The 14,564-nt window shown below is 40.5% G+C and overlaps 1 protein-coding gene across 3 annotated transcripts; it reads right to left on the bottom strand.

The window, feature by feature from the left end:
* Positions 1–1,632: 1,632 nt before the first annotated feature.
* On the bottom strand, positions 1,633–14,455 carry LOC117248217 (peroxisomal N(1)-acetyl-spermine/spermidine oxidase-like). Of its 3 annotated transcripts, XR_004500881.2 has the most exons (11): positions 13,999–14,455; positions 12,119–12,295; positions 11,809–11,939; positions 11,521–11,708; positions 10,140–10,321; positions 9,500–9,669; positions 7,419–7,498; positions 7,172–7,278; positions 4,846–5,000; positions 4,390–4,738; positions 1,633–2,940 (listed from the first exon to the last, which is right to left on the bottom strand). XR_004500881.2 is itself a non-coding variant. In XM_033613040.2 (10 exons), exons 1-10 carry the CDS (start codon positions 14,150–14,152, stop codon positions 4,610–4,612), a joined length of 1,473 nt encoding a protein of 490 aa, XP_033468931.1. In that variant the 5' UTR covers positions 14,153–14,449; the 3' UTR covers positions 4,312–4,609. The 3 variants fall into 3 exon arrangements, 1 of the variants encoding a protein (XP_033468931.1); XM_033613040.2 differs by lacking the exon at positions 1,633–2,940 and having other exon boundaries at positions 4,312–4,738; positions 13,999–14,449; XR_004500882.2 differs by lacking the exon at positions 1,633–2,940 and having other exon boundaries at positions 4,602–4,738; positions 7,212–7,278; positions 13,999–14,449.
* Between the last annotated feature and the right edge of the window lie 109 nt (positions 14,456–14,564).

Below are 14,564 nucleotides of genomic sequence, written 5' to 3'. Positions count from 1 at the left end.
TCAATATTTGCCTGGAACATCCTGAACCATTAGCCCACGGGACATCTTGGGGGGGACATTTAGACTTCCTGTCTAAAATGTTTACTTGGCTACAAACTGCAGACTAACAAAACTTCACAAGTTGCATTACTGGTTCAAAATGGTTCCAAAATTAAAGTTGTTCACACATTACCAAGCCGTCATCTAGACGTCCATGGTAGGCACACTAAGTAAATACACTTTCTGCAATGCAATTAAGAAGCAGAAAAGTGCACTTAGATGTCTTAGTAGAGTGCAGATCTCCACTCTGCAGAGATCAAGTCTTTTAATTCTAGCAAATGTGGCACAGCAAGTTTCAGGAGCGTTCCAGAAGCTCATAAAAATAACTGTGTTGTCTGTTCTGATGAAGGATTAATGTGTTATTAATAACTAAAACACAGCCACAAATCTTTGATCCAAGCATGGCATTTATAACTGGACTTTGAATGGTATTAACTCTGTTTGTGTGCTGTATTTGCCACTGTGTCTCTTGTCTGCATGCTGCGTACAGTCTGACACCTGGTTGCTACCTTTGTAAAAATCCTTGACCTCACCTGAGTGCTGTGTGGGTATACGTCCCAAACACAGAAAATAAGAAGAAACTAGAATTACTGCCTTGTGGTTGTTTACCTCAGTGAACCCGTCAAGTTGCAGTTACAGTTTACATCCATGTCTGTACCATGGATATTTCATACACATTCTCCCACTGGCAGTACAGAAGATCTTTACAGTCAGTACAGTTTCAAGGTTGACACCCAAGATCAGTGTCACCAACTTAGTATTTGTTTCTGAGTTATGAGGTTAAGTAATGGCCAGAAAAGTATTTTTGCTGAATATTATGATGTCAAAGTCATGTTGACCTTTGACCTTTTGGATGAAAAATGTAATGACTTCATCTTTTTTTTTCCATTTTATCCTGTTAGACATTTGTGTGAAATTTTGTCATAATTAGCATATGATATTTTGGGCTTTGGCTAAAAACATGTTTTTTGAGGTCACAGTGACCTTGACCTTTAACCACCAAATCTAATTAGTTCATTCTTGAGTCCAAGTGGACGTTTGTGCCAGATTTGAGGTCATTTCCTGAAGGCCTTCTTGGGATATTCGTTTATGAAATGAGACGGATGCAAGGTCCTAGTGACCTTTGACTTTTGACCAACAAATTCTTATCAGTTCATCCTTGACTCACAGTGGACACTTCAGTGGAATGAGATGGACACAAGGTCATAGTAACTTTTGACCATCAAATTCTAATCAGTTCATCCTTGTGTTAAAGTTGATGTTTGTGCCAAATTTAAAAACAGTTCCCTCAAAGGGTTTCTTCAGATATCAAAAATGAGATAGATGCGGTCAGAGTAACCTTGACCTTTGACCTATGACCACCAAAATCTAATCAGTCCATCTTTACGTCCAAATGGCCATTTGTGCCAAATCTGAAGAGTGGAGGAGGTCATGTAATATTTTAACATTGATCATAACATTTTAAAAGAGACAGCTTTGTTAACAGCGGTGGTTTGTGTAGCCATTGTAAACATCCCAACATGTGGATGGAGAATTCTTCTCACTATATTACTGATTAGCTCTGTTCCACCATTATTTAAACTTCTTTCAAGGTTCAAGGTTCAAGGTTCATTTATTTTCATTCCTGCATGGGGTACATGAGAGAACGAAATTAGGTGCTCAAGGCCCAGTGAGAGCACAATAAATAAAAAGAGGGGCAAAGTTAAGTTAAATACGTAAGTTAAAAACACATAGTTAAACGATAAATAAGGAAGTCACAGTCAATTTATGCAGTATAGTCAGCTCAGCTTGTGGGCTATGTATTATTCAGAAGTCTGACTGTCTCAGGAAAAAAACTGGATCTGAGGCATGAGGTCCTTGCTTTAATACTGCTCAGTCTTCTGTCTGAGGGCAGTGGGGTGAACAAGTCATGTTCAGAGTGTGTTGGGTCCTCGTTGATGTTAGAGGCCCTGCTCCTGCAGCGGCTGACATAAATGTCTCTGATGGGTGCAAATTTGCAGCCGGTGATCCTCTCAGTGGATTTCACCACCCGCTGCAGAGCTTTCTTGTTTGCTGCAGTGCAGTTGCCATACCATACAGTAACGGCCTGGGTCAGGACACTCTCCACTGCACATCTGTAGAAGGCAACAAGGGCGGGGGACCCAAGGCCAGCATGCTTTCATTTCCTTAGAAAGTAAAGGCATTGGTGGGCCTTCTTGACCACACAGGCAGACAGGTGTTGGCAGACCAGGTGAAGTTGTCTGTAATGTGTAGTCCCAGATACTTGAAGCTGGGGACCACCTGTACAGCTTCACCTGCAATATGGAGGGCGGAGTAGGGGGGTGGCTGCTCCTCCTGAAGTCGATAATCAGCTCTTTGGTCTTCGCCACATTTATGCGAGGTTTGCTCTGCACCAGACCTCCAGTTGCTGCACCTCCTGCCTGTACTCTGTCTCATCATTATGGGATATTAGTCCCACAACCGCGGTGTCATCTGCGAACTTGACAATATGACAGCTCGGGTACCCTGCCGAGCAGTGGTATGTCAGCAGCGTGTACAGCAGGGGGCTCAATACACAGCCCTGGGGGGAACCAGTGTTGAGGGTGGTGGGTGAGGACGTGCTGCAGTGGATCCTAACAGTCTGCGTCCTGTTAGTCAGGAAATCCAGTACCCACGGTTTCTTGCTTGAATTACATTACACTGCCTTCATGATCTCCAGTGGTACTGCTATGTTTCGTCCAACATCATCCCAACCAAATCCCAAGAGGTCTAGACGGTGGTGGTGGTGGTAAAGGTGGTGAAGATGAGATGTCAGGAAGATGGAGAAGTGTTGATGATCTGGATGAGTAGAGGAATGAGCCTTTGCTTGAGCTTGTCCTGGACTCTGGATATAATGACTGGAGGTGAACAGGGTGGAGGGCACTGATAGCAGCAGAAGAGAGAGCAGATTTAAAATTTTGCAGTGGCATCTTGATTGGCTGATGGAGATCGTGGCAAAGTTTCATTGGATAACTAGAAGAGTGAATACCCATAGTCAGCTGATAAGAGGAAGCAGTGGGGGTGGGATGGAGAGAATTGTGAATGGATGAGCACAAAGAAAGTCTTCCTGATTACAGCACATAAAATCCCAAATCTGAAAACTGTAATTATAAAACCATACACTGTAGATGTATTTGTAAATACAGTCTATGTACAAAACATGAAACAAATGTCATATCTTGAGCTGAGTTTAGAGAGCACCAAAATCATCTACCCACTCTCAGGCAAATCAAATGTGATTAAAACAGCTGCTGTAAAACTTAAGTAGTTCAACATTTTGGGAAACATGCTTATTCTCTTTCTGTCTGTGTGAGTTTTCATGTTTTGCTTTCACCCACAGAGACTATGAACAAAACAGGATCTTGTCTTGCCAAAATATATAGGCTATAGCAGAGCTTCTAAACTATGGAACAATCTCCCATCTGAGATAAGAAACAGTAAAATCTATCACACCTTCAAACAAAAGCTCAGGACCTGTTTTTTGGACAATCAGACATGTGAACATAAACAACACAGTACGTTGCTCACCATCACCACAACATATTGTTATTTTTGGATAAATTGCTGCTAACTTGCTTTATGTCTTTGCCCACTGCCAGACAACCAACTCTGCATGGGTATGTATGCTGTATCTATTTTGGCTTACGCGTCAGTGCATTTGACCGTACATAATGACTGTTGTGTTTTATCTATTTTTACTTCCATTGCTACTCTGCATGTCTGAGTGTAATGCCAATCTGTGTGTTGGTGCTTGGTGTTTCTTGCATGTCTGTTTGTGCTATCATGCAGTTTGTTGTTGTTGTGTCATTGTATTGTACTGGTGCTCTGCTGTTACTTGCTGCTTTGCATAGCCTCTGTTCTATCTTGACAATTACTTAATTACACATTAATAACACCCCCCTCGATAACTAAACCTCCATCACCACCATTAACACGCACGCACGCACGCGTGCACACACACACACACACACACACACACACACACACACACACACACACACACCAGTTCTGTTAACAAGGCATGTAAGTGTTGAATAAAAAGCCTTGAATATCTTAAGTATGTTACATATCACCCATGGTTATGTTACAACTATTAGTTGACTATTAGACTGTAGGGTGAGTGGTAACATTTCATCTCTTGTGTTTGAGACCAAACTATGCATTTTCTGTTTATGTTACATGGACAACAGCTACACCATTTAATAGCAGTTACATGTGGCATGTTACCCTGCATGAAAGTCACAAGGTAAAATAAGGCAAAGGAGACACTTTATTGAATGAGAATCACTGTTGACTCAGATGAAAAAGAACATTTTATGGAGACTGAATCACCTTTGCCTTCAACACTTGCTTGCGTAACATCGTCTGCAGCTTTTGTCATTTTCTGATGTTGTCTAATCTCAGATTCACTCTGGTCACATACAGTATGCAGTCGTACTCCCCAAAACCTGGAAACAGATGTGCGAAATCTTTGGAGGTCTTTTTTTCAGTATTACTGCATTATGTTTTGGGGATTAAAAAACAGTTTTTATGTGTTCCTCTTTTAAATTTTTTAATCTGGACTGATGGAGTAGTGAGAGATGAGTCTGTCAGCCTCTCTCCACCCAGTGAGAAGAGCTCCATGGACAGTGGAATAGTAGTATGGATGAGTAGCCTCTCCAGCGAATAACACCTGCAGGGGCTGAAACACACCTGAGCAGTTAGAACTGGGAGCAAAAGTCATATTTTGTGGGTTAGTGTATATGGACTCTGTACGTGTGTGTGAGTAAGCAACACCCATCTTTGTACCTGTGACTGTGATCCCTTCATAGGCAGGGGCTCCATCATGTTCTCCAGGTCCTGCACTACACAGCCTACTGCTGGGTAAATGTACGATCCGCATGTCCAGGGGTCATGAAACCACTGGGAGCGGAGGATTCTCGTTGGGGTGATGGTAGGATTTCCTAAACACACACACACACACACACACACACACAAGTAGAAAAAGTAAAAATCCCACAGAATGCTCACACTGCTTAAAGAAAAGTTGATCCAGCCAATAATACACATAGGCGTGAGCCAAGCAAGCCAGTTACTCACCATCAAGCTAAGAATTTCTTTATACAGTGCAACTTGTCATCTGTGTGATAACGATAAAGCTTTGGGTCTTGAATTTTGAATCTAGTATTGGCTTTAAGTTTAAGTTTAGAACCAGTTCAATCACTTTAACAATGTTATGGATCAATTATTCAAACAAGTAAACTGAACATGAATTACAGGAAAACTTTTGTCTCAGATCCTCTAGCACATCAAGATCAAAGCAAAAGTGACAACTCTTTAAGTCTTCAGCCATACTTGTGGCCCTCCACGCTGCAAAACGCACTGCATATATTGCCAAGAATTGAGATACTTCTCTGTTAATCCCATGGGTGAGTCAAAACATATACAGTTTGACCAGAAGGTGGCACTACAGGACAGGCCACATTGGCTGTGTTTCATTTGTAAATCAACTTCCCCTCGATCACTTGGCCTCCGGTCTGGGTATTGCGCATACACACTTTCAGCCCAAACTATCATGTTATGATGAGTTATAGGCTTAGCGTGATACTTCTTTTTAGAAATCATCATAAACATCTTCTGCAGATAACTGCACTATAATTGCAGCATCTGGTAATTAGCTGCATCAGTTTCTGATTTAAAATTTCTGTCTGTCATCATTATTATATTCATCTTCTGAGTCATTCTGTAACTGGAGGTACATTTCATGTCCATTGACAATAATGATATATTTTTTTAAACAATTCCTTAAAAAAAAAAAAAATCATATCTTACCGATCAAAGGAAAGCATATTATAAAATCAGACAAACATCTAATGCCCACTGTGTTTCATGTAGCTTCAAATGGACTGTTTTTGCAATGTCAGTTTTTCACTTGGTTGCATCTTGGCCTCAAAATGATGAACAGAAAAACACTCAAGTTAGCATTATCTATCTAATAGTTCTAAATCATCATAAAAATGCAGTTTTTTTAAACTGTGTTACTAACAGTACAAAAAAATGGTTTGTCCAACAAACCATGTAACCAGCACAGGCCCCCAGGAAGTGCTCTGGCACTGAAGCCAATATTTGTTATGTCCAAATATTGGAATGACATCTTCCAAGATCATCATATGACGTCACTGGGCCCCGAAAGACTATTCCCCCATAGATCTTACATTATGAAATAGACGTCTGCAAATCGGTAAATACATTTTTTTGAGCGTCACACCTCCCACAAAATGATTCCCCTCGAGGGCAAGAGCAGAGGAGAAGTCAATGGTGGCATGCAAAACGAATGAAACACTACCACTGTTCCCTAAATCAGAAGACTGTTACTGCAGTTACACAAGTACAATCGCGTGAAATATTTGCACTGGCAGGCTCCATTGTACAGCGGTTGGTTTTGTCTTTGACTCAGCTTGCCAGGCTCAACTCTGTGTCTGTCCTCTCCCTAAGTTGTACTTTGTCAGCTTACGGCCATGTCATGGGGAAGTTACAGTGCAACATAACCAACTTTACAGTGTGAACATCATTTATGTCAACACTGTAGTAGTACTTACAAATGGGAATCTTGTACAGTTTTGAAAATCTGACTGAGTTGGAAAGATAATCAGATAATGATACACTAATTTAATGTCAATTTATCAAGCATCCAGTATTTTAAACTTGCACATGATGGATTAAAATCATACAACTATAGCTGAATCTGTTAATCCGTTAAGTACCAGCAACACCTCTTTCTAATCCTGTGAGAGTGTGAAGTTTTCTTCATTTCTTTCTTTACCTGTTTACCTGGATGGGAATTAATGTGTTTTCCCAAACTGTCCCATTTAACGTTTGACCTAATTGTTGTCAGTTATGGTCGTACAATCCTTTTTTTATTTTTCAATGTGTGCATTCATCTGAGGTATCTTTTTATTTTGTCATCAGGCTTTTTTTCCTGATCTATTCTACCTCTTAAATGTGATTCGTTGTGCTGCATTTCCTCTTTGTAATGCAGTTTATACCTCTACATTTAAGAAGAAAGTAAAAAAGTAATGTATTACTATTGTCATCCTTATTAGTGATTAGGAGGCAGCTACAGGTTGAGAACCACCTGTGAATGTACGGATGAGCTCCGCGACTGAAAGTCTGACCTCCTGCTCAGAAAGTGTCTCCATATACTTCGACTCGTGCCCAGCGATCCAGCCGCAGAGAACGTGGCTATAAATGAGAGTTTAACAATAATTAGCAAGATGAGTCACATGGCTGCATTACTCTCTGAATTTATGAGTCACTCAGGGAGCTTTAAATAGGGAAGAATGAGCATCAGACACTGCTCAGCTGCCTAACATGTTACTGACCTTTCAGCACGTTTGATCACAGTGAACGCTGACAACTTCCTTATCCAGGAATTGTTGGACACCTGGTCCAAAATGTCCTCCTAAAGAGACAAAGGATGTAAAACAAAAATTGATTATCAGGGTTATTTGCTGATGAAAATTGGGCAAACAAATGTTTTTACTGCTGTTTTTAAAGAAAAAATATTACCAGAGGAAGTTTTTTGTGCACTAGCATGTACTTTGATGAGGAGAAGAAAGGACTGATAAAGTATCCCATAGATGCATGTTAGTATTAGGTGTAAATGCCTATCCATTATGTGTAACAGGGCTTTTCCCAGCAGGTAGTTGCCATAGGTCTGTTTATTAGGATCATAAAATCATAGTGGAAGTTCAGTTTAAGGTTTTGCCGGCAAATAAAACTTCTTAATGTGCTACTGAAGAAGCCTATTAAATTAAAATTATTAATTAAATTACACATATTCTGTCCAAACACATTGTCACTACCAAATACCAACGCTTGGTCAGTGATCAGTCAAGACATGATGTGCTAGACACCCCTCCTACGTCAGTTTTGGATGTTCAGGGATGGTATGTCAATTTAATCAATCAATCAATCAATCAATCAATTATATTTATAAAGCCCAATATCACAAATCACAATTTGCCTCACAGGGCTTTACAGCATACGACATCCCTCTGTCCTTAGGACCCTCGCAATGGATAAGGAAAAACTCCCCCCAAAAAATCTTTCATGGGGGGAAAAAAATTACACTTCTTAGCTGCATCCTCTCTTTTCAAAATACATTTTCGGGGTTTCCTTCACAAGAAATGTACAGTTTCTGCTTGTTAAATACAAGCAATCGTTTTCAAAATAAACTTAGAACATAGGTAAAACTAGAATTACTGCCTCTCAGTTGTATGCCTCTGCAAACTAGTGAAGTTACAGTCAACAGTTTACATCCACATCTGTGAAAACATGGATGCCTCACACACATCTTCCTCTCAACAGCACAGAAGATCTATAAAATCAGCAAAACATATGACAAGAACATATTTTATGAGGTCACAGTGATGTTCGACCTTTGACCCCCATATTCTAATCAGGTTATTGTTGAGTCCAAGTGGATGTCTGCACCAGATTTGAAGAAATTTCCTCAAGGCCTTCTTGAGATATCACTTTTACGAGAATGGGACAGATGCAAGGTCACAGTGACCTTGACCTTTGATCACAAAACTCTAATCAGTTCATACTTGACTCAAAGTGAAAGTTTGTACCAAATTTGAAGAAATTCTGTCATGGTGGTTTTGAGTTCATGAGAATGAGACAGACGAGGTCGCAGTAACCTTGACCTTTGACCACCAAAATCTCATCAGTTCACCCTTGAGTTTAAGTGAATGTCTGTACCCAATTTTGAAGAAATTCTTTCTGATGGCATCCTTGAGACATTGTGTTCATGAGAAGGGAATGGACGGACAGACAGCCCACCAACATAATCCCTCTGGCCACAGCTGATGCTGGCATGGAGACATAAAAACTTCTGTTTCAGGTGTACTTCCTTAGGTTCAGGGAACAAAATAACGTGTTAAGATTTAGGGAACAAAATAACGTGTTTAGGTTTAGGGAACAAAATAACGTGTTAAGATTTTGGGAACAAAGTAACATGTTTAGGTTTAGGGAACAAAATAACATGTCTAGGTTTAGGCAACAAAAGAATGTAGTTAGGTTTAAAATAAGTACATTTGCTACCGACGTAATACAACATCACATGACATATGTCTATGCTACACATACTAGCACACTACATCGTTATTAAAATAACTCTATTGGCCTTTGGTCAAGGGCTCCCAGGTGAAAGTCCAGTGTTTAACCCACCTGCCCTTTGTGGACTTTCTCGCTTTTTGTGCTATGGTAGTTGCCTGAATTATTGAGAAATGCCGCCACACGGTGCATCTCATACTGTTGCTTAAGGGTGCTTCTGTGCATTGGTGTCTGACACCTGACCAAGAGTCCATATTTGATGAGTCGAGAGTGAGCCCAGATTAGACACTGGTTCTGTGCATGCTTGTAAATGTATTTTATGGTTCAAGGATGTGCTACAGACCTCATCTTCCCACACCAGGAAGATTATCTCACAGTCAGCATCCCACCACCGAGATTCAAACTCTACAAATATTTTGTTGCATGTTCCAAATCCCAGTCTCTGGATGGAGTTCAGCTTGTGTGCAGGTAGAGGAGGAGAGAACAGGGTTGAATGGTGCTTCTTAAGGTATCCTAAGAAACAAACAAACAAGAAGTTAATGCTTAGGGTTAGGTGGTGGGTGAGATATTTTTCCATACCACTAAACCTGAGGTTACCCCTCCCACTTTTATGTGATTTTATTATATTGCAGGATTGTGTGATGGATTTCGATATAACTTTTTTGTCTCAGTGTGATGAATTAACTTGATTTGTCAAATATTTAATTAGATGAAAAAGCCAATTAGATTATTTAATTAATTTGTGATTACAGATTTTTCCAAAAAATATTACATATCACAGTCTGTATTGATACTATACTGTAAAACTGTAAATACCATAATAGAGGATTTTATCCATATTGACAACCCCCACTGTAAAGCCAAAATAATGTTGCCAAAAAAAGCATAGCCCTGCAACTAATTAACTCATTGACAGAAGTCAAATGTCTCATTTACACTCATCATACACTGAACAATAGTATAGTAAGTGTGCAGAGGTCTACCTAGAGGCACTGTGACAATAACATGATCAGCAGCGATCCTCTCCCCATCATTACACTCAGCCGTAACAGTGCTGTCTCCGCTCTCTGTGTTATCCCAGTGGACACAGTGAACAGGCCGATTGTAGGTCACTAAACCACTGGGGAGCTCCGACATCAAGTTCTGGATTAGGCCTTCGTAGCCACTGCAAGAGAAAGGCAATGAATAAAAGTTACCGACATGCGTATGTGCGACACTTTAATGGACTTAGATATTGGTTTATCTCAAAAAGGCTCAGTCTCAGCACTCCAAGGGGATCAGGTCTTGGGGAGCAAATTGTCCCTTTGCTAAATCCCATCACTTTGTTGTTAGCCTCTGCTACTCCGTCAAGCTGTCAGCGAGCATGGAGCCTGCACCATAACAGTCACTAACTGTACTCCCAGGAGGAAAGTGAACCACCACATTATCTGGTGACTGAGGCAGAGGACAGGGAAATTAAGGGATAAGACTATGCTGTAAAGCAGGGTAGAAGTGCTAACTTAGTAAGGCAATGTATAACATTTAACGTACATCTCCTTTCAACCTCTCCCGGTAACAAATTTCACTAACCCACCTCTTATTCTGGCCATTTAAAGTATACCCACTTATCAGCCAAAAAGCCATTGGAATATATAAGAAAGAATACCCACTTCCTCCTTGGTAACATACCAATCTACCTAGTAGTACACCCACCTCATCAAATACCACTTCACCACAGCTAATAATACCATATAATAACAATGTCCTCCGTTAAATTCTAGCTAAGGAGTTTTGTTGCATGTCACACACCCCTCTCTTTCCCCCATCACATAAAGGCAAAAATGCCCCAAAAACAATCTCAAATGAATAAAAACAGTGAACTGAGTAAAAAGAGGAGCTGAGTGGAGATCGATATTGGTAACACGACTTATTTAGAGGGCTGAAACTCATTATCTAACCCAAAAAGGGTGAACATTCTTCATGAGTTGGGGGTAAAGGGTTCTCATTTATCCAGTCATGTGCTAAGAACTTTCCAAACACGTGCCTTTTTGTCAAACCAGTATAACTGAAGCACACCCTGGGCACCCCTCAGAACGTGCTTGGGAAGTACTGAACATAGGACTGGATAAAAGAGACTTGGATTATACTGCAGGACCCCTGCTTGCTTTAGTTCATAAAAATGTTCATCTTTTTTGGATTTTCTTTTCACTGTGGAGGCAAACGGGAAAACCAAATTAAAAAACAAATTCAAGGTGACATGCGGTGAGTTACTGATATACAGATGGCCATTTTGTGAGTGAAGTATTCCTTTAATAAATGTTAATAAATGTTTCTAACATTTATTTAGTGTGTATGATTATGTTTATGGGACAGTGTAGAACAAACTCTGGGAATGTGCAGTCGAGTCCAGTTAGAGCTTTGTAGATGTTATATCCTGCCAGGTCTATCTCGTCCATGGTGGGAGCTGCACTGGCACAGCACTCCTCCTTCAACATGGCACTGATGGCACACAGTAGCAGCTTCCTGGTGCTTTCATCCTTATTGGCCCACCTCTCTGCTGCTCGCTGTTGTGCCTGCACATAGCACCAAACACCCAAACTTCAGTTTATCATTAAGAAATTCTCAGATCTCAACAGTAGGGAATATAATTTTGGTCACTGAGAGAAAATATACCTCTGATCGAACAAAATGTCCTACGCTGGCCCAGGGCTTTTCTCCTTGATTTCGAAACTGGAAAGTATCCTCCAATAGCTCATCAAACATCTCCAGAGCAGGTTTCATGTCTTCAGCACTGAGCTTCTGACCTGCACATCACCCACAGAACACAATAACAGAAATCACTTTTTTTTGCACAAAGTAAACAATAGCCAGACTACTGGACACAGAATGTTTGTCATGAGGACACAGCTAATGCACACAAAGCCAGATAACTTGAATGTGTTAAAACAGGCTGGTGACATGTTGCATTTCACCATCTGGTGACCTGAACTGCTGAACCAGTTGGGAACCCAGGGAAGGCGTTCATCGAGGTCCATGGCCTGATTCTCTTGGGTGAGGGCCTCTGGATCCAGGAGGCCATAGTCACGTGCCAGACAAAACACCGGGTTCTCCTCAGATGGACCGTGGATATAACTTGCACCTATTTCTGTAATGTTGTTACCTGTTAAGAAAAAACAGGATTGTGTAGTTACAGAGAAAATAAATATGACTGATAACATGTTTTCCTCCTTTCATTATATAATTATTAATTATGTAAAATTACATCTCAAGAGACTTTTACTTGTTTTAAAAGAGCTACACAACAATGTTGTAACTAGGAGTAAAAAAATGTGAAAACTAACTGAAACAATACTGGGTATGTACAAAACTAAAATAAAACACACTTTTAATGTCTTAAGTTTTAGCTGAGCTGCAACAAGCATGACAAGGCACTGGTGCATGTTCACTGAGACTGTGATGTCTACATGACTGTGAGTCAAGTGCCTTCACAAAGTGTTGTGACTGTATTGTAACACCTATTCTAAACTTAAATCCCACCCCTGACAATTAACCCTTAATTTAAAACTTAAAAACAAAAGAAAAACTAACAAAAACTAAACTGGAACAAGCAAATCCACTCCGAAAACTAACTAAAATTGAGTTTAAAAGAAAATCAAGAACAAAATAATGAAATGAAAATGAAAAATGAATGAAAAATACAAAACTATAATACACAATTACACAACTATCATAATCATGAGTGTGATGATGTGTTCCCATTGTAGATCAGCTGTAACCAAGCCCTACACACAGCTGAATTTCCGGTTTTTGTTTTCAGGCTTTATGCCTTCATTTCACCACAAACTTTCTAAATATGTAGGGTAGACTGGGGAGGGTTGTAACAGTTACAGTTTGACCAATTAGAAAGGAGCTGTGGTGATGTCATCGATGTGCTGTAGATACAACTGTTTCACTTGTATCACCTTAAGTGTCAGGTTCTCTACTTTAATTTGATGTGTTGCTTTCATGATAGCTAGCACGCACATGCTGAAAAATGTTAGCTTTGTAATGGCTGCCGGTACGGGTAGGGTTGTAACACCTTCTGCATTGTGTGCATGGAACATTTTGCAAACTCAAAGTCAAAATTAGTGTGGGTCAAGTGTGTTGATTGTACGTTCTGGGCCCATGAAGCCTGCACCCCAGGGAAAGGTGTCTACGTTTGCCACAACTGTGAGTCTGATTGAAACAACTGTAGCCTACATATTTAGGTTCTTATAGACCACACACACACACACACACACACACACACACACACAAACACGGTCCACAATCACACATTTGTTATTGTGCTAAATTTTTGTCACTTTAAACTGTTCACTCTGTTAAAACTGTTTATTCTTTATTCTTCATTAAGGTTTGTTGCATAAATTGGATAGTGTGTGTCTTATTTAATCACAATACCTATTGTTACATCCATCCCCAGCTAGTGTTACAACCTACCACGTTAGTGGGGAGGGTTGTAACAACATCACTCTTTGTATATGACATTAACTCCCATAACTCTGTGATTGTGTAGTACTCTCCAAGTGATTTTATTTGTAGTAGACCTATATGGCAACCGTGTATCAAAGTTTGAGAGATCTAGCTCAAACAACCAACCCCGTTCTCCCCTATTTCATATTGTGGATCAACCTTCACCCCTCTGACACAAGCACTGGAGTTTAAATACATGATCATTTAAATAGAGATAAAGAAGAGAACAGATCAGCAGATGATGTATTAGCTGTACATACAAGGCTTTGGTTTGTTGTAACTTATGAAATTATTATTATTGAATTTTCTAAAAGACTCCCTGATAACAACAGCTCACATAAAGTTGCTCACCCAATCTTTCGGTTTTTATTCTTCCTCCGCTCCTTGCAGTCGCTTCAAGTATCCTCACATGATGAAACCCAGCGTTAACGAGCCGCTGTGCCGCCGCTATACCTGCTATCCCGCATCCTATAATAACTATCTCTGGGTCTGCGCTTGTAGCCATATTCGCTTTGCACCGGACACAAAATCACAACCGTAGCCTACATATTTAGATATGAATCCCGTTGTCTGCTTCCGTATACGTAGGCCTACTGTGAATTCCGCCTCCCGTTGTGCGTGTTGTTAATTTGGGGTTGACAGCTCTATGAAGCCCCGGTGCAGGAGGCGGAGCTGTGCAGCTGCATGCCCAAAGCTTGTCTGTTCAGGTCAGCTCAGGTGAACCAGGTGCTGCACAGACATGCTTTCAGACATATCTGATGAAACATGTATGCCTCACTTCCATGCTCGTTGGAACACAGAGGTCTCCATTACTGTAAACAGTGCCAGTGTGGAGACACCTGACAGGGGTGCACAGAGGGGTGTGTGCGCTGGACGTGGCCAACAGGCTGTTTTCATGGACCATTCAAATATTTCGT

This window comes from Epinephelus lanceolatus, chromosome 17, assembly GCF_041903045.1.
Source record: "Epinephelus lanceolatus isolate andai-2023 chromosome 17, ASM4190304v1, whole genome shotgun sequence".
Classification (NCBI taxonomy): Eukaryota; Metazoa; Chordata; class Actinopteri; order Perciformes; family Serranidae; genus Epinephelus; species Epinephelus lanceolatus.
The sequence above is the reverse complement of the archived record's forward strand: the minus strand, read 5'-3'. Positions and strand labels throughout refer to the sequence as shown.

Coding starts and splice junctions, on each gene's coding strand:
- LOC117248217 (XM_033613040.2), bottom strand. CDS start 14,152: ATGGCTACAAGCGCAGACCCAGAGATAGTTATTATAGGATGCGGGATA. Junction 10,322..11,520: donor CTCGACTGCACATTCCCAGA/GTTTGTTCTACA, acceptor TTTCTCTTGCAG/TGGCTACGAAGGCCTAATCC. Junction 7,279..7,418: donor GTGATCAAACGTGCTGAAAG/GTCAGTAACATG, acceptor TCTCATTTATAG/CCACGTTCTCTGCGGCTGGA.